This window comes from Mya arenaria, chromosome 11 (genome assembly GCF_026914265.1).
Source record: "Mya arenaria isolate MELC-2E11 chromosome 11, ASM2691426v1".
Taxonomy (NCBI): Eukaryota; Metazoa; Mollusca; class Bivalvia; order Myida; family Myidae; genus Mya; species Mya arenaria.
This window is the reverse complement of record NC_069132.1, coordinates 61,018,835-61,039,544: the sequence shown is the minus strand read 5'-3', so window position 1 is coordinate 61,039,544 and position 20,710 is coordinate 61,018,835. Positions and strand designations below refer to the sequence as shown.

General features: G+C 35.4%; 1 protein-coding gene across 1 annotated transcript in view; it reads left to right on the top strand.

The window, feature by feature from the left end:
- Nucleotides 1-17,536, top strand: part of LOC128208997 (uncharacterized) — a 32,509-nt gene extending 14,973 nt beyond the window's left edge. The window contains exons 12-20 of the mRNA XM_052912783.1: nt 340-483; nt 1,089-1,314; nt 1,784-1,985; nt 10,083-10,283; nt 10,599-10,654; nt 11,223-11,304; nt 11,825-12,018; nt 13,462-13,678; nt 15,215-17,536. Of these exons, the coding sequence (XP_052768743.1) occupies nt 340-483; nt 1,089-1,314; nt 1,784-1,985; nt 10,083-10,283; nt 10,599-10,654; nt 11,223-11,304; nt 11,825-12,018; nt 13,462-13,678; nt 15,215-15,354 (1,462 nt within the window). The 3' untranslated portion in view covers nt 15,355-17,536. The remainder of the gene's footprint in view (nt 1-339; nt 484-1,088; nt 1,315-1,783; nt 1,986-10,082; nt 10,284-10,598; nt 10,655-11,222; nt 11,305-11,824; nt 12,019-13,461; nt 13,679-15,214) is intronic.
- The last annotated feature ends 3,174 nt before the right edge of the window (nt 17,537-20,710 follow it).

The window sequence follows — 20,710 nt, the reverse complement described above, 5'->3', positions numbered from 1 at the left end:
TAAGCTTTGGATGTGTTTTGTGTCCAGTATCGTCTGTGCTCCCTGCTGTTTTTCACACATTGAGGCTATAGGTTTAATGATAACTATAGTATTGTACAAGTGTTTTCAAAGCATGAGCATTTAATTTAAAACAGTAAGTCTTTATTATTGCTAAAATAACACTACTTCGCATTATTCTTCTTGAATAAATTATTAAAATATTTCCTTTGGTTGTTTATGAACTACCTTTTCATAGTATGTTTGGCTAGTAGCATTTTTAATTGAAAGAAACTACACGAAAAAGCCTAATCTCTTTGAGATAAATTTCATTACTATTGATGTAAAACCAATCTATTACAGCTACATAGAGCCCATCCTTCGAGCAGAAAACCTCATGCAGCCAACCAACGTTCATCTTATGCGAGGCTTTATCCAGTTAGGAAGACTTCTGCAAAAAAACACTGACATTAAAGATGCCATGTCTCCTCAGGACATCTTTCACAAGTAAGGTGAAAATGAACATAATTATATAGAAATAAACATATATAAAAAAAATTAATGTATTTTAAGAGTTTGTATTGTTGGTTGTCAATTTTTGTCACTCAGCAAGAATAATTTAAAGTGACAGTCTGAACTTAACATTATAGCTCGCCTGAGTAGCTAGGTGTGACAGAGACACAAACAGTTTAATATTTATATAGGAAACATACTTGGCTTGGATTTTGAATAGATTGAATATGATAATGAACACATTTCATTCCCAACCTGCCTGCCTTAGATCTGTGTCAAAACCTGAGGGTTCATGTGACATTCTGTGCACCTATGACTGATCATTAAGTATTATTCGGTTACAATAGATTTGCAAAATAATCCTAAGAAACACCTCTAGAATGAGCTCAGAGGTATAAATTATAAGAGTTAACATCTCATTGCCTTCATTTATAAGTATGTCAATTGAAGAAGACGAAGCCAATATGGCCACAAAATACTTTTATTTATCTTTGGTAAAATTTTGTGCATCGGCATGAAAACAATAAGATGAGCCCTTTTTTTTCATGATAATTATTTCAATGCCCATTTGTTTCTTAACGAAAGTGCTTTGATTCAAGTGCGGCCCTTCTGGCAACCCAGATGCTTCCCTTCATATCTCGAGGTGACATGTACAAACAGCTGGAGTGGGTGATTCTGGATGCCCATGCCAACCTCCTCGATATTCTAGCCTCCAGCCAGGCCGGCAACGAGAAACTGATTGTCCAGCGTTGCCAGCGTCTGTCTGCTCTCATATTTCACTCAACAATTCCTCAGAATGATCAGCTGTTGGCTTTACAGGAAAAGGTATGGATGTTCACTCAAACAAAATACATTTCAGATTAGATATAGGCGTATTACTTGCAACATCTACATGTTGACGTATGTAATCAAATTTCTTATACTGTAACTGTTGATTTACTGCTGGGTTGAAGTTTGATTAATTAAATTCTTATAAAATAGAATATAAAAACAATTGAGATGTGTATACCAAAAAGTGGAAAGATGACCTTACATGATAAATTACACGGTAAGATTTTGATAAATAAAATTAATTCTAACCTAGCAAATGTCTGTTGTTTTCTAAATATCACGGTTCACCAAGACTTATATTGCTCACATTTCTAGGGTGCCTGTATAAAATTTCTATTTCATGTGGACTGTAGGCAAATGAAATTTCATTTTTTGTGTACTCGTTTTAACCATTGGACTTTTAGCTTTTATTTAAATTTAGGAAATGCTAATTCCAATTTAAATGCCTTGATTTTCCTTGCAGACGTGTCAGCAACTAATTCAGATCACGCCCTGTTCTAGTCACTCCCTCTACCTGCTGGGCACCTCACAGTTTTCACGCTTTGAGAACACGCCCCCGGGAGAGGAGGCAAACAAGCTTCTGGGTGATGTGAAATCATCATTCCAAGCATCTATTGACCTGGAGGGAAAACCTGCATCGGGAGATATTCCAGAAAGTGTTAAAGGTGAGCTATGAATTTTATGAATATACACTAACATTGAACAAAATACAATTTTGCCTTGGGCCGGTCAAGGAAAAGTCCAGTATTGCAATAGCTTAAAATAAAATGGCTTTGAAGAGCAAAGCCTTTCCCCTGACCATGCATCAAAAAGTAAGGTATGGACATGGAACTAGCTACAATATGAGCGATCAGGGATACTTTTTTTTTATTTTGACATTTCTTATGTATCCATGTCTTGAGTCTGCCATAGTAAAAAAAATCGTCGAAAGACTCATTGACGGCCATTTAGGTGGACTAGATATGAAAGTTGGTACACATATGTAGAAGTAACCAATACTCTGTTGTTACTGATTGTTGAGTTATGCCCCTTGATAGACTTGAGTGATAAGTGATAACATCTGTTTGGGATTATCTTGTTTGGAATTGCTGCAGAAAAGTGATATAGTAAAACTGCAGTTTTTGGAACTGGCAGTGGGTCACGGTCTATGCTAAATCCCGACCATTATTCCTACTATTTTCATATACAGTATACTTACGCTGGATTGAAACCTAAGTAAGTCGAGGAGTCGGGACCAAATTCCGGTCCCAAATACACAAATCATACCTTATGATTCGCTCGAGGTCATAATTTCACACATTTTCTAAAAGCATATTTTAAAACAAACAATGGCCAGGTGTTACAGTTTTCACAATTGTAAAAATTACAATCATGACAGATGAAAGGAAAATTTGATAATGTGTGAAAAGCCGATTATCACCGTTTATGAATGACCACTGTAACTTTATAAGGGCATTTAAGAGGATACATGTTAGAAGTTAATGACGAGACATTAATTGTGAGAAATGTGTAATAGGTTACACGAGACAGACAAGATGCGTCACTTATCCATCCTTGATTTTGTGAAACTTAAAACTGACTGATGCCATAATATGCACTGTCATATTTCAATGTTGCTTGTTTAGAATAAGTGTTATATTTTGTAAAATTAAATTTGTTTTTTATTCATTTATTAGCTTTTATTTTACATTTCCACATTAAGTCTAGCCTTTAAACATACGAGGGATTTCCCAATCCCAATACATAATTGGTGCCGAAGTAAACAATCGGTATGACGACTTCAAATTTAAATACATTGCAAGACATTTCATAACAGACTAAAATTGAAATTTGGGTCATTCAAAACATCAGATGACTGTTTTAGCTCGGACCCTGGCGTCCTCGAGCGAGCGCAGTTTTATGAAACATCTTTAATCATTTCTTAACTTAAGTTGATTTTCTTAAAATTTTCATAGTGAAATTTTCAGAAAAATACAAGTGTTTTAAACATAAAAGTATGTAAATTACATAGAATTTATGAAAATAAAGTATTTTAGATATTTTAAAGTTATTACACCATATGACCTGTTAGAGACTTAACTGAAGAAAATGACTGAAGTTAGGATTGACTTAAAATGTTTTGTAAATACTGGCCTTGTATGATCTGCTTGTTTTTCAACCCTCAGTTTATGTATACAGCTGCTATAGTGATTGGAAATTATTTGTATTATCTCTTTGTTATGTTGATTTGTAGGCTGACTTAAGCTTGCTTACTTTCCTTATATTTCTTACATCCTATTACTTATAATCACATACATGTGTGAAAGTTGTTTGGAGGTTTGTCCAGTTAGCGCAGTGGTAAGCACACTCCCTTGTCACCAAGGCAACCCAGGTTCGTTTCCCGGCCTGGGCGCATGTAAGTTTGGTAGTTGGTCACCAAGCCGGCAAGTGGGTATTCTTAGGGTACTCTGGTTTCCCCCCACAGCCCAAGACCACACTCTCTTGCAAAATCTTACCAACGAGAGTGACTTAGTATACATGTAAGTTATCATAACTTTCTTCACAATCGTGGTAAAATACATAATGTTTAAACTAGTTGTTTGGAGTAAAACAATCACACAATAAACAACCCGCACAATTAACTTTAAAGCTTTATTTTACGTATAAGGCTTTAATGATATTGACCTACCATGTGAATTCAATATGAAATATTCTATGTGCCTATTTAATTGGTCTGAGTGTTTGGACTTAATGCATTCAATTAAGTCATGAAATTGTGATAAACAACTAATTTTAAGTAATTACACTCGAGGAAATGATACAAAACTTATGATAGTATCAAAGTGTTCACTTAATTTTAAATGACGAGTGCTTATTTAAATTTCCTGTTGGTCATGTCTTGTGAGAATGTGTTGCAGTAATTTCGCAGATATAAGTATATTGTTCTTAATGATTTTAAGAGTTTTAGGTTAAGATCTAAGCAGAAATAACAGCATTGAGTGTCAATAAAGCTATTCAGAATATACATCCTTTTCCCAATAGGCCAAAAGTAGTTGCAGATAAACAGTAATTATGGTTCCCTTGTTGGAGTATTTCAGAGATGTGATTTGTCCGCGGATTCGTGGAAATCCGTGGATACAATGGCCCCAGGGACCCCTCCATCCACCACCTCCTCCCCCCCAAAAAAACAAAACAAATAAATTAGTTGTTTTAAAAAGTTATTTGGTTGCATTTGGTTATATGAGTTGATATTCCAGTTTGCTAAAAATTTGAAGTCAGGATAGCCCTCAAAAGAGCTTCTTAAAAGTCTTTCTTTTCCAAAAGTTTTTCTTCTGCAGCAATGTGCTTTTGACCCCCAAGAGCGCCCCATAAATGGTTTCAGCCCTCCAATTGTCAAGTCAATCACATCACTGTATTTGTCAGATGTGAAAAATAGCTATAAGAAAAAATATGAATAAACCACAATAGTCAATATGGGTATATGTCATAAACATTAATAAAGATCAATTGTTTGTCAATTTTGTATTATGTACAATTCCACTCAATGTTTACAATAAGAAAATGGAAAGCTGTATTCTTGAGAAAAAAGAGAGGATGTTTTTAAGTTAATGCTGGCTATGCTAAAAACCATTCACATTCAACAAGCCGAAGTAATTATCTTGTTCAAAAAAAATAGTACAACATGAAAAAAAAAGCCCAATAAAATTTGACAGGTTTCAAATATTTATTAGGTATGAAATACATGCCATGGTAGACATTTATAATTCAAAATAGGTGTATTTCTAACACACAGTTATTTGGTTATTAAGTCTTTTTAGCTCACCTGTCACGTAGTGACAAGGTGAGCTTTTGTGATCACTCTTCGTCCGTCGTCCGTCCGTCCGTCCGTCCGTCCGTCCGTCCGTCCGTTCACAATTGCTTGTGAACACAATAGAGGTCACAATTTTGACCTAATCTTTATGAAACTTGGTCAGACTGATCATCTCTATAAAATCTAGGTCAAGTTCGATATTGGGTCATCTGGGGTCAATAACTAGGTCACTAGGTCAATTAGTAGAAAAACCTTGTGAACACAATAGAGGTCACAATTTTAGCCTAATCTCAATGCAACTTGGTCAGAATGATCATCTCTATAAAATGTAGGTCAAGTTCGATATTGGGTCATCCGCGGTCAACAACTAGGTCACTAGGTCAATTAGTAGAAAAACCTTGTGAACACAAAAGAGGTCACAATTTTAGCCTAATCTCAATGCAACTTGGTCAGAATAATCATCTCTATAAAATCTAGGTCAAGTTCGATATTGGGTCATCCGCAGTCAATAACTAGGTCACTAGGTCAATTATTAGAAAAACCTTGTGAACACAACAGAGGTCACAATTTTGACCTAATCTTTATGAAACTTGGTCAGACTGATCATCTCTATGAAATCTAGGTCAAGTTCGATATTGGGTCATCTGGGGTCAAAAACTAGGTCAGTAGGTCAATTAGTAGAAATACCTTGTGAACACATTAGAGGTCACAATTTTAGCCTTATCTCAATGCAACTTTGTCAGAATGATCATCTCTATAAAATCTAGGTCAAGTTCGATATTGGGTCATCCGCGGTCAATAACTAGGTCACTAGGTCAATTAGTAGAAAAACCTTGTGAACACAATAGAGGTCACAATTTTAGCCTAATCTCAATGCAAATTGGTCAGAATGATCATCGCTGTAAAATCTAGGTCAAGTTCGATATTGGGTCATCCGCGGTCAATAACTAGGTCACTAGGTCAATTAGTAGAAAAACCTTGTGAACACAATAGAGGTCACAATTTTAGCCTAATCTCAATGCAAATTGGTCAGAATGATCATCGCTGTAAAATGTAGGTCAAGTTTGATATTGGGTCATTCACGGTCAATAACTAGGTCACTAGGTCAATTAGTACAAAAACCTTGTGAACACAATAGAGGTCACAATTTTAGCCTAATCTCAATGCAACTTGGTCAGAATGATCATCCTTATAAAATCTAGGTCAAGTTTGATATTGGGTCATCCCCGGTCAATAACTAGGTCACTAGGTCAATTAGTACAAAAACCTTGTGAACACAATAGAGGTCACAATTTTAGGCTAATCTTAATGCAACTTGGTCAGAATGATCATCTCTATAAAATCTGGGTCAAGTTCGATATTGGGTCATACGCAGTCAATAACTAGGTCACTAGGTCAATTATTAGAAAAACCTTGTGAACAAAATAGAGGTCACAATTTTAGCCTTATCTTAATGAAACTTGGTCAGAATGATCATCTTAACATAAGCTAGGTCAAGTTCCATATTGGGTCAACCCAGGTCAAAAACTAGGTCACTAGGTCAATTAGTAGAAAAACCTTGTGAACACAATAGAGGTCACAATTTTAGCCTAATCTCAATGCAAGTTGGTCAGAATAATCATCTCTATAAAATCTAGGTCAAGTTCGATATTGGGTCATCCGCAGTCAATAACTAGGTCACTAGGTCAATTATTAGAAAAACCTTGTGAACACAACAGAGGTCACAATTTTGACCTAATCTTTATGAAACTTGGTCAGACTGATCATCTCTATGAAATCTAGGTCAAGTTCGATATTGGGTCATCTGGGGTCAAAAACTAGGTCAGTAGGTCAATTAGTAGAAATACCTTGTGAACACATTAGAGGTCACAATTTTAGCCTAATTTCAATGCAACTTTGTCAGAATGATCATCTCTATAAAATCTAGGTCAAGTTCGATATTGGGTCATCCGCGGTCAATAACTAGGTCACTAGGTCAATTAGTAGAAAAACCTTGTGAACACAATAGAGGTCACAATTTTAGCCTAATCTCAATGCAACTTGGTCAGAATGATCATCGCTATAAAATGTAGGTCAAGTTTGATATTGGGTCATTCACGGTCAATAACTAGGTCACTAGGTCAATTATTACAAAAACCTTGTGAACACAATAGAGATCACAATTTTAGCCTAATCTCAATGCAACTTGGTCAGAATGATCATCTCTATAAAATCTAGGTCAAGTTCGATATTGGGTCATCTGCGGTCAATAACTAGGTCACTAGGTCAATTAGTACAAAAACCTTGTGAACACAATAGAGGTCACAATTTTAGGCTAATCTTAATGCAACTTTGTCAGAATGATCATCTCTATAAAATCTGGGTCAAGTTCGATATTGGGTCATACACAGTCAATAACTAGGTCACTAGGTCAATTATTAGAAAAACCTTGTGAACAAAATAGAGGTCACAATTTTAGCCTTATCTTAATGAAACTTGGTCAGAATGATCATCTTAACATAAGCTAGGTCAAGTTCCATATTGGGTCAACCCAGGTCAAAAACTAGGTCACTAGGTCAATTATTTTTATTTACCGGTGATATTTGAACATAAATGTCTGTGTTTGAGAACTTTCAGCTGTTTCATATATCTGATAAATATTATTATCATTTTGCAAGTGCAACTACCGACTCTTAAATAATGTCTATTTGGATTTTCTTGTATCATTCTATTTATGGCAGATATTAATTGTTCTTATTAAGACTTACAATCACATTATATAAATATTTTTGGATTTATTATTGATTTACATAACCATACGTAATTCTACTAAATTTTATTTCCAATTTATAATAATATCTTTTTAGATTTTTTTTTATAAAATTGCCTTTTTAGCTCACCTGTCACTTTGTGACATGGTGAGCTTTTGTGATCGCCTTTTGTCCGTCGTGCGGCGTGCGTCGTCCGTCAACAATTTACTTAAAAGACATCTCCTCCTTAACCGCTAGGCCAATATTAATAAAACTTCATAGGTTCCTTGGGTTGTCTTCTATCAAAGTTGTTCAAAGAATTCAATTCCATACAGAACTCTGGTTGCCATGGCAACCAAAAGGAAAAACTTTAAAAATCTTCTTCTCCCAAACCACAAGGCTTAGGCCGTTGATATATGGTAGGTAGGATCACCAAATGGTCCTCTACCAAGATTGTTCAAATTATGGCCCTGGGGTCAAAATTGGCCACGTCCCGGGGGTCATGGGTTTTCTCTATATGTTTATAGTGAAAACTTAAAAAATCTTCTCCTCTGAACTTACTTGGCCTAGAGCTTAGATATTTGGCATGATTCATCGTCTAGTGGACCTTTACAAAGTTTGTTCAAATTATGGCCCTGGGGTCAAAATTGGCCCCGCCCCGGGGGGTCATGGGTTTTCTCTATATGTTTATAGTGAAAACTTCAAAAATCTTCTCCTCTGAACTTACTTGGCCTAGAGCTTAGATATTTGGCATGGTTCATCGTCTAGTGGACCTCTACAAAGTTTGTTCAAATTATGGCCCTTGGGTCAAAATTGGCCCCGACCCGGGGGGTCATGGGTTTTCTCTATATGTTTATAGTGAAAACCTTAAAAAATCTTCTCCTCTGAACTTACTTGGCCTAGAGCTTAGATATTTGGCATGGTTCATCGTCTAGTGGACCTCTACAAAGTTTGTTCAAATTATGGCCCTGGGGTCAAAGTTGGCCCCGTCCCGGGGGGTCATGGGTATTCTCTATAAGTTTATAGTTAAAACTTCAAAAATCTTCTCCTCTGAACTTACTTGGACTAGAGCTTAGATATTTGGCATGATTCATTGTCTAGTGGACCTTTACAAAGATTGTTCAAATTATGGCCTTGGGGTCAAAATTGGCCCCGCCCCGGGGGTCATGGGTATACTTGATATGTTTATAGTTAAAACTTCAAAAATCTTCTCCTCTTAACTTACTTGGACTAGAGCTTAGATATTTGGCATGATTCATCGTCTAGTGGACCTCTACAAAGTTTGTTCAAATTTTGGCCTTTGGGTCAAAATTGGCGCTGCCCCGAGGGGTCATGGGTTTTCTCTATATGTTTATAGTGAAAACCTTAAAAAATCTTCTCCTCTGAACTTACTTGGCCTAGAGCTTAGATATTTGGCATGATTCATCGTCTAGTGGACCTCTACAAAGTTTGTTCAAATTATGGCCCTTGGGTCAAAATTGGCCCCGCCCCGGGGGTCATGGATTTTCTCTATATGTTTATAGTGAAAACTTAAAAAATCTTCTCCTCTTAACTTACTTGGACTAGAGCTTAGATATTTGGCATGATTCATCGTCTAGTGGACCTCTACAAAGATTGTTCAAATTATGGCCTTTGGGTCAAAATTGGCCCCGCCCCGGGGGGTCATGGGTTTTCTCTATATGTTTATAGTAAATAAAATCAAAAATCTCTTCTGAACTTACGTTGCTTAGAGCTTAGATATTTGGCATGATTCATCGTCTAGTGGACCTCTACAAAGATTGTTCAAAATTGGCCCCGCCCCGGGGGGTCATGGGTTTTCTCTATATGTTTATAGTTAAAACTTCAAAAATCTTCTCCTCTGAACTTACTTGGACTAGAGCTTAGATATTTGGCATGATATACCATCTAGTTGACTTGTACCAATATTGTTCAATCTTTGGCTCTGGGGTCAAAAAATGGCCCCACCCGGGCGGTCATGGGTTTCCTTATATATGTATATGATGAAAACGTAAGTAATCTTCTTCTCCGAAACCAAAAGGCGAAGGCCTTAGATATTTGGTATGAAGCATCGTTTATCGGACCACTATTAAGATTGTTCAAACTTTAGCCCTGGGGTCAAAATTGGCCACGCCCCGTGTTCATAGGCTTAGGTTTTCAATATTTGTATATAATGGAAGAATGTGCAATATATGACAGGTGAGCGATTCAGGGCCATTTGGCCCTCTTGTTTGTAACTCTTGCAGGTCAACAATGGTGGCAGACAAAGGTCAAACTTGAGGAAGAAAAGAGAAAAGCCGAAGAGGCCAAGTCAGCCCCAGGAAAGGGTGCTCCAGGGGTCAAACCTGGGGCCCCAGCTGGACGGGGAGGGGCTGCTGGTAGGGGGGCACCTGCAGGGGCTGCTAGGGGTCGGGGAACACCTGCTCCAGCTCCGACAAGGGGCGGAGGTAAGCAGTTGTGACGTTCTAAAAAAGGGCTTTAGGTTGTTTTGAATACAAAAATATACTCAACATAAAAATAATCACAAAACATTGTGTTTTATGTTTTGTCAAAGGGCAATGATTACTTGAGTATTTTATACTCAAAAACATACTGAAATCTGTTTTATTCAAGCAAGTTAGACAAATATATGTCCCCTTTAACATTAAATTATGGCTCACGGAGACCTAAATTATGTAGCACAGCCTTGTACTATTGGTTAAAGATTTTAAAAGAAGTTGACAATGGCCTTTTCAGATTAAAACATTCTCTTGTGTTTACAGCTGCTGCAAGGGGCGGGGCAAAGGCAACACCTGCAGCTAGGGGAGCACCTGCTAAGGTTGGTGATAGGGCAAATAACTCTTATCGAAAAACAGTGATCGGGGCAAATAAGTTAGAAACAGTGATCGAAATTAGCATAAAACAGCAAGCCCTGTCCTGGTAGAGGGCTTCTGGTGTATGCTCAATTTTGGGATTCTTTTTAGCGTTGCTTGTTAAAATAGTAAAGGCAATGCACTTGTGTAAGAATTCCGGCTTGTTTATCACACATATTAATTTCTTTGACAGTCAAGATATACAATTCAATATTTGATATTGATGCTTTTAACATAAATCACATGTTACCTTCTGAGGTTCAAAAATGTCAGTAGTAGAATGGTGGTCGAAATTAATACAAGCCGGCAAGCCCTGCACTGGTAAAATGTCCTTTGTGCGTGCTCAAATTCTGAATTTGATATAGCAGGGCTTGTTAAAATATTTGATGCCAAGCAAAAGTATTCAGGCTTTTTCATCTAAAAGTATACATCTAATAGTATAATTTCAATGACTGGTAGAATGCTCCGACATGATTTATTTACACCTTTTTTACTGTATGGCATAAGTTAAGTCAAGCCCCTATTGTATTACAGGCCCCTGCAGCTCGTGGAGCACCAGCAGGACGAGGAGGTGCTGCAGCAAAACCTGGGGCAAAGGGACCAGCCCCTGCTGAAGGTGAGACCAAATATATATTTTAAACTTTTCTGATTGCCTTTCATTTTCTATTAGAAGTATTTATTAAATACTAAAAACATTGATAATTCATTATCTTAAGCTGATCTCTACCTATAAAATGTGTCTAGGTTTTGTTGCATCTTTCGTGTCATGGATGTTGTTGTAAATGTTCAACATGAGCAGAGCGACCACAGCAGACGTCATTGATCTTGCATGATCTAGACACCTTCATGTAGTATGTCATAGGTCCCTTGCAAGTTGAGAGAGTCCAAACCAATGTAGTCGGTTACTAGTATTAAAACAATTTGTTTGATGTTTTTTTTAAAAATCACATCAGGGTTTTGATATCTTATGTGTTTTGATCAATAGTCATGAAATTTATATCACTTAAAATAGAACTAAAAGCGATCTATATACAGAAGAGAGTTTTATCCATTACACTTCATATCATATTCAGTCTTTTTGGGTTTTTTAATTGTTTAGTTTATTAGTGTTTTATATCGTTGAGCACTGTTTGTAGCTCCAAAAGAGGAACCAAAGGCCGAGGTTCCAAAAGTGGATGCCTCAAAGCCTGTCGCGTCCAATCTGGGCCCTGCACCAATCAACAGGAAGTCTTACCTGCCCCGTCTAGGGCTCGCCAGGGCACACAAATCAGCCAATGAGGTGCAAGATGCAAAAAGATTCTACAATGAGGTCATCACCATGTCACCTGAGGTAAAGTTGGGCTTATGTTAGGTTTTTTTTCTGGCAGGGGCATTTTATCTTATCACAGCTATTCAGTTCTAAGCTAATTTGTCTGTTATTTTTACTCGCGTTTGCCAAAATACCTTCAGTTATTATGCAACATGTTTGACTTTTCTTATATAACTGGATTTCTTGGATTCCATAATTTTTTTTATTCAAAACCTAATAGTATAGACAGGACAAGGGCAATTTTTTTTTCAACATTCTTGGGTTAAAAAGTGCGTCCTATACACAGTATAATATGAGAAATATATTATTTACGAAATGAATAATATATATATTACGATTTTTGGTTGTAATATTTTTTTTTCTGAGAAAACCAACTGTGCCCTTTATTTTGATTTTGTTGTACTTATGCATCCTTAAATGAGCTAGGTTAAAATGATGGGTATAAAGTTAAGACCAAATTAAGTGTATTTTCTAACTGATAATTATGTAATTCAAAGCTAAGAATTCAATTATCCATTGTTTTTCCATTGTCAATTTATTACACACAATGCATGTATGTTTATATTAATATAATAAATGTTAATTTACCTATAGCAATTCGGAAACATTACCATTAAATACCATTAAATACACAAGTTAATAATTTTTATATTGTAATTTAGACCCATCTTTTCTCTTTTCTTCCTCAAGGTTGATAAATCCACAATATCAATGTTACACTTAATTTGCGTTATTCTGGTAACCCTGAATAAATGGTTTACAAATTACATTTGCAGTGGTTTTAAATCAGATCAATTTAATTTAATGACATATCATCTTCAATATAATACATAAGATCTACTTATAAGTTCATTGACTGGTCAGATGTATGGTATTCTTTGATAAACATTCTCTAAAATGTGTCTTTCTTCTTAAAAGGTTGTATTCTAAACATGTTTATTTATGCTGTACATGTACATTCATTTTCAAATATAATCTCCATGAACACTTTAGAAAATGCAAATTCATCAACATACAATGTTATTGTACAGATAATGATAACTGATCAGTACAATTTTGTATTTCAAGGGAAATGTTTTCATGTATAGATTTCAGTTGATATTAAGTTGGAAATCTTCTTCCAGCAGCTACTAGTAATTTCCTCATTCTATACATTGGTTTTCATTAGGGATGAAAACAAGTACTAGAGTGCTCAAGTACTTGATCGATCATCCGAGTACCTGATCACTACCGTACTATTGTACTAAATCACTCCTCTAGTAATAAAAAAAAAAAGACAAAAAAAGTAAAAAAATCACCAAATACACGATAGAGCTGGTGCGTTGCCAACAAGACAATGTACGGTCCTTCTAATCCCTGCTATGTACACAGTTGACCCTAAGAAATTAAATGACAGTTTTTTTGCGAGTGTACTATCTGTCAACAAGCCCTAGTTTGCAACTTTTCATTTTATCTTTCCACCAGGTTCATGATTCGTACATTGAGATGGCTGATATGTTGCTCAAGACAGACCCGCTGGGGGCAGTCGATGTGTATTGCAAGTTTCCTGTCCCTGAAAACCCGTCGTTTGACGATGCCTACATATTTGGTGATATTGTGCGCTTGCTGATTAAGGCCGAAAAATATGATGATCCCAGATTGACGCCCAACATGATAACGTATGGGAAGATTCTAGGATTAGGTGGGTATTTAAGCTGCATTCTCACAGATTGACCAACATGATAACGTATGGGAAGATTCTAGGATTAGGTGGGTATTTAAGCTGCATTCTCACAGATCGACGCCCAACATGATAACGTATGGGAAGATTCTAGGATTAGGTGGGAATTTAAGCTGCATTCTCACAGATTGACCAACATGATAACGTATGGGAAGATTCTAGGATTAGGTGGGTATTTAAGCTGCATTCTCACAGATCGACGCCCAACATGATAACGTATGGGAAGATTCTAGGATTAGGTGGGTATTTAAGCTGCATTCTCACAGATTTACCAACATGATAACGTATGGGAAGATTCTAGGATTAGGTGGGTATTTAAGCTGCATTCTCACAGATTGACCAACATGATAACGTATGGGAAGATTCTAGGATTAGGTGGGTATTTAAGCTGCATTCTCACAGATTGACCAACATGATAACGTATGGGAAGATTCTAGGATTAGGTGGGTATTTAAGCTGCATTCTCACAGATCGACGCCCAACATGATAACGTATGGGAAGATTCTAGGATTAGGTGGGTATTTAAGCTGCATTCTCACAGATTGACCAACATGATAACGTATGGGAAGATTCTAGGATTAGGTGGGTATTTAAGCTGCATTCTCACAGATTGACCAACATGATAACGTATGGGAAGATTCTAGGATTAGGTGGGTATTTAAGCTGCATTCTCACAGATTGACCAACATGATAACGTATGGGAAGATTCTAGGATTAGGTGGGTATTTAAGCTGCATTCTCACAGATTGACCAACATGATAACGTATGGGAAGATTCTAGGATTAGGTGGGTATTTAAGCTGCATTCTCACAGATTGACCAACATGATAACGTATGGGAAGATTCTAGGATTAGGTGGGTATTTAAGCTGCATTCTCACAGATTGACCTTTAAACAACCTTTTTTTACTTTTTATGTCTTGGAATGATCCAATTTTTGCGTTAAAAGCTGGAAACTTGTGAAATAAGACTGCTGACAACTGATCGGATCACAGCTTTTCATACTTACATTAAAAAATCGATGTTTTATAGCTAAAAGCATAACTAAGGCTTTCAGACAAATGAGTTCGCAGTTTTCCAAGCAATTGAGATCTGTTATATTGCAAGTTATCTTATATGACTCAATTAAAGGCATTGATGTCAAAATCAGGCGATCCTGAGACAAAATATAAAAGAAGGTTCAAAACTGTCAATCTGCGAGAGTGCAGCTTTAAAGTAATTACAAATGTATGATATGTGCATTTCATGTACAATTATGTCTTCAAAGTAAAATAAATCACAGTATCTTTATGTAAAATTCTTGTTTTTACATCTATATGCTGTAAAATACTGTAAAATAAGAACTATCTGTGCACCTTTGAGTAAAACAAACCTGTTTCTTATGGCATGGAGTGTTTGGTGAAGATTTTTTTTTTGTTACAAAGAAGGGGCAGCTTTTGTCCTTGTTCTTAATTTAGTCCCAACATGGCAAGCCTTTGACACCTTTCTGAATTTTTCAGGAGTCCTGGAGAAATATGTCAAAATTCTTGAAGAGAAATTCAAGAACGAGACGCTAAGACAAGTGTACGCTGGCGTGAATGGACGATCTGTAGATGACCAAGAAATGCAGCAGTTTTTCAAGTTTAAATGCTGGATCTAGACTAATTAATGCTGGATTTGGATTTTATATATGCTGGATTTATATTAAATTAATGCTGGATTTAGATTTAATGAATGCTGGATTTGGATTTAATGAATGCTGGATTGAGATTTATTGAATGCTGGATTTAGGTTAAATAAATGCTGAATTTAGATTTAATGAATGCTTGGATTTGGATTTAATGAATGCTGGAATTAGATTTAATAAATGCTGGATGTAGATTTATTAAATGCTGGATTTAAAATTCATTAATGCTGAATTTAGATTTAATAAATGCTGGATCTAGATTTAATAAATGCTGAATTTAGATTTAATTAATGCTGGGTTTAGATTTAATAAATGCTGAATTTAGATTTAATGAATGCTGGATCTAGATTTAATAAATGCTGAATTTAAATTTAATGAATGCTGAATTAAGATTTAATAAATGCTGGATTTAGATTTAATAAATGCTAGATTTAGATTAAATGAATGCTGAATTTAGATTTAATAAATGCTGAATTTAGAGTTAATAAATGCTGGATTTAGATTTAATAAATGTTGAATTTAGATTTAATAAATGCTGGATTTAGATTTAATAAATGCTGGATCTAGATTTAATAAATGCTGAATTTAGATTTAATGAATGCTGAATTTAGATTTAATGAATGCTGAATTTAGATTTAATAAATGCTGAATTTAGATTTAATAAATGCTGAATTTAGATTAAATGAATGCTGGACTTAGATTTCTTCAATGCTGCATCTAGATCTGAATCACACTGGATATAGATTTCTTCAATGCTGCATCTGATCGGAAACACACTGGATATAGATTTCTTTAATGCTGCATCTGATCGGAAACACACTGGATATAGATTTCTTTAATGCTGCATCTAGATCTGAATCACATTGGATATAGATTTTTTTAATGCTGCATCTAGATCTGAATCACATTGGATATAGATTTCTTTAATGCTGCATCTAGATCTGAATCACATTGGATATAGATTTCTATAATGCTGCATCTAGATCTGAATCACATTGGATATAGATTTCTTTAATGCTGCATCTAGATCTGAATCACACTGGATATATATTTCTTCAATGCTGCATCTGATCTGAATCACATTGGATATAGATTTCTTTAATGCTGCATCTAGATCTGAATCACATTGGATATAGATTTCTTTAATGCTGCATCTAGATCTGAATCACATTGGATATAGATTTCTTTAATGCTGCATCTAGATTTGAATCACACTGGATATATATTTCTTCAATGCTGGAGCCTGATTTTCCTATGCTTCAAATAGATTTAATATTTGTTATATTGGGATTTAAAAGATGCTGGATTTAGATTTCTTAATTGTTGGATTAGACTTTGATTAGTTTTGACTGATTTTGGGGAATTAGATTATCTCTTAACTGGATTTAGAACTGAATGCTTGATTTTGAAATATGTTCAATTTTAAGGTGCACTAAATTTATATTTTTGAATTCTTATGTAAGATTTTAGATACTTGTGCATTTTATATATTTTTAAAAAAAATTGAATGCAAATGTTATGCTGGAGATTGTTGACACCTCTGTTGCTTGGTGAAGATGTTCTTGATTTAGATTGAAGTTATAGTCTCTCATGTTGTTTTTCAGGGTATTTAAGATTGAATGACAATGTTCAGTTTTGCATTTCAACTTTTAAACCTGCCTTTTGTTATTTTGTTACTATGAGTAAATCATATCTAAAATTCAAATAAGTTTATTTGTATGAGTAAAGGGATGAAATTGGTTATCAAACAGCTGTTTTTATAAAATATTACAATATAGCTGAGCATTGCCAAGTCCTGATTAACTTTAGTGGGTAGTTTAATATTAATTCATTCACTTATTTGTTTGATTGTGTCATTTCACATGGTGTCAAGTATCCATCCTTCTTTAATAAAGATCTGTGATAAAAACATTAGCTACCGTATATCATTTACATATTGTATAACTTTATGATGTGATGTTTGTTCTACTATTTATGTTCCTTGTTTCTGTTATTTAATACTATATTGTTAAAAAGACAAGCTTTTATAAAGCTGTGATATGACATTAATTGCAACTTTTTCTTTGCCATTTGATTTGATGATTTTTCTAGGTTTTCCGTCCGTCCCCTTATTTGTCATGATAAAACAGCTAATAAAAACATGTATATAAAACTTTGCCATTTCATTTGGTGATATTTCTATTAAGCCCATCCATCCCCTTATCTGTCATAATTCTGCTAATAGAAAATCTATATAAAATGGATTTTCTTAAGCTAAAGAACAAATATTTTTATATTATCTTCACACCTCTGTATAAAATTTCTGAAGGATTTCTATTTGAGGAAACCATTGACTTTGGCAAAAAATGGTTGAAATTCAATGCATCTGAACTGAAGTTTAAAAGAACCACACACTTATTATTTGGAAAATGAATTCAACCCACTGCCCCCATAGTATCAGTCGGAGCTGGTGATATATCAGAGATGGTGATAAATTAGATATGGTGCCATATCGGAGATGGTGATAAATCAGAGATGGTGATAAATTAGAGATGGTGCTATATCGGAGATGGTGATAAATTAGAGATGGTGCCATATCGGAGATGGTGATAAAACAGATTTGGTGATGAATCAGAGATGGTGGTATATCAGAGATGGTGGTATATCAGAGATGGTGGTATATCAGAGATGGTGGTATATCAAAGATTTGAATATATCAGACAAGCTGGTATATCAGAGATGGTGGTATATCATATCAGAGATGGTGGTATATCAGAGATGGAGGTATATCAGAGATGGTGGTATATCGGAGACAGGGATATATCAGACAAGCTGGTATATCAGAGATGGGGATAAATCAAAGATGGTGGTATATCAGAGATGGTGGTATATCAGAGACGGGGATATATCAGACAAGCTGGTATATCAGAGATGGTGGTATATCAGAGATGGGGATAAATCAAAGATGGTGGTATATCAGAGATGGTGGTATATCAGAGATGGTGGTATATCAGAGACGGGGATATATCAGACAAGCTGGTATATCAGAGATGGTGGTATATCAGAGATGGGGTAAATCAAAGATGGTGGTATATCAGAGATGGTGGTATATCAGAGATGGTGGTATATCAGAGATGGTGGTATATCAGAGATGGTGGTATTTCAGAGATGGTGGTATATCAGAGATGGTGGTATATGAGATGGTGGTATATCAGAGATGGTGGTATATCAGAGATGGTGGTATATCAGAGATGGTGGTATATCAGAGACGGTGGTATATCAAAGATGGTGGTATATCAGAGATGGTGGTATATCAGAGATGGTGGTATATCAGAGATGGTGGTATATCAGAGATGGTGGTATATCAGAGATGGTGGTATATCAGAGATGGTGGTATATCAGAGACGGTGGTATATCAAAGATGGTGGTATATCAGAGATGGTGGTATATCAGAGATGGTGGTATATCAGAGATGGTGGTATTTCAGAGATGGTGGTATATCAGAGATGGTGGTATATCAGAGATGGTGGTATATCAGAGATGGTGGTATATCAGAGATGGTGATATATCAGAGATGGTGGTATATCAGAGATGGTGGTATATCAGAGATGGTGGTATATCAGAGACGGTGATATATCAGAGATGGTGATATATCAGAGATGGTGGTATATCAGAGATGGTGGTATATCAGAGATGGTGGTATATCAGAGATGGTGGTATATCAGAGATGGTGGTATATCAGAGATGGTGGTATATCAGAGATGGTGGTATATCAGAGATGGTGGTATATCAGAGATGGTGGTATATCAGAGATGGTGGTATATCAGAGATGGTGATGTATAAGAGAAAGTGACAAATTAGAGATGATGATAAATCAGAGATGCTGATAAAGCAGAGATGTTGATGAATCAGAGATGTTTATAGGTGCTTAATCAGAGACGGTGATGAATCAGAGATGGTGATAAATGATTAATCAGAAATGGTGATATAATCAGAGATTGTTATGATTATAAGATGATGATAGGTGATAAATCTGAGTTGATGTATATCAGCGATGGTGGTAAATCAGAGATGCTAAAGAAACTTATGTTTAGATCTTATATTAATCATATGTATGTAATAAGAACGTTTCAAAGACTGTATTTACCCCTTGTCCAATTAACCAAAAGTTTCAAGTAATTAAACATAAGTAATGGTATCATGCTTGTATGCGTCTTACACACAATCACATTTGTAAATGCTGTGTTTAAAAATATCAAAGAAAATATATGTGTTCCAAGTCTTACTGATACTGTCACCTACGACAGCCCCACTATTCCTTTGTATAAATGTGGACGAGAACCTTTAAATGATTATTCTCTCGCCTAGTATCTTGTATACATATCATTAAACCCATAGCTTGTCGCATTTTTCACACATGTGTTGACGACCTATAGGATTAGTTACACTCTGTTTAGTGTTCTCTCATATTTGAGACGTAATGTTTACCAAACAGTGCAAATGTGGTAGGTTAAACCACAAACGCATTGTAAGTATAGGTTATCCAGCTGTTAGTTCGACTGTATGGTTCAGAGTTATGCTTAATACCTAGACACAATAATGTGAATAAACAGCCATGTACATGGGGATAAACGTAGACAAACTAATTTAAATCATAATTAATCACAATTTAAATAATTGAATCATATTTACAGTATGCATGAATTGTTCTGAAGTTCACTCAGTAATAATTTAATATATGAACAGTAGCGTAAAACTATCGCTTGTGCTTACAATATATTTCTAATAAGCCTTTGTATAGAGTGTTGATGTTAAGGGTCCACTTCCTGCCAACTTTGACCATCAGAATGATGGTTATTTGGTTAATCCCTTAAGCCTGTGTGATATAAGCGGAGATTGTATCGCAATAAACAACTGTTTGAATGTTCCCTTTGTTTTAAATGTTTATCTGTTTATCTTGTATGTAAGGCAGTCAGTCATTGTTTGATTTGAAGATCTTCATAGAAGTTTGCAATACTGTTATTTGTATTAAAGGGACTAGACACCAGATTTTACAGTTGCAAGAAAAAATAAAAATTGTCAAAAACTTACATAAATTGATTTTGTTGTGTACAACGCATTGAATCTTACTTACTGGTGAATCACATCACTTACGACACATGTATCTTGCGTATTTTTTGTCCTTTCCGGAATTTACTGGGTCTGTCTACCACGTAAATTCCTATTGATTTAAAAAAGCGTCGATATATGTAGCTGTATTACTCACGTGACTTTCACGTGCCAAATATACATACTATAAACTGGGAAACCATTATGCGCTATTTTAAAACGGGTTAACCTAGCTGAGACA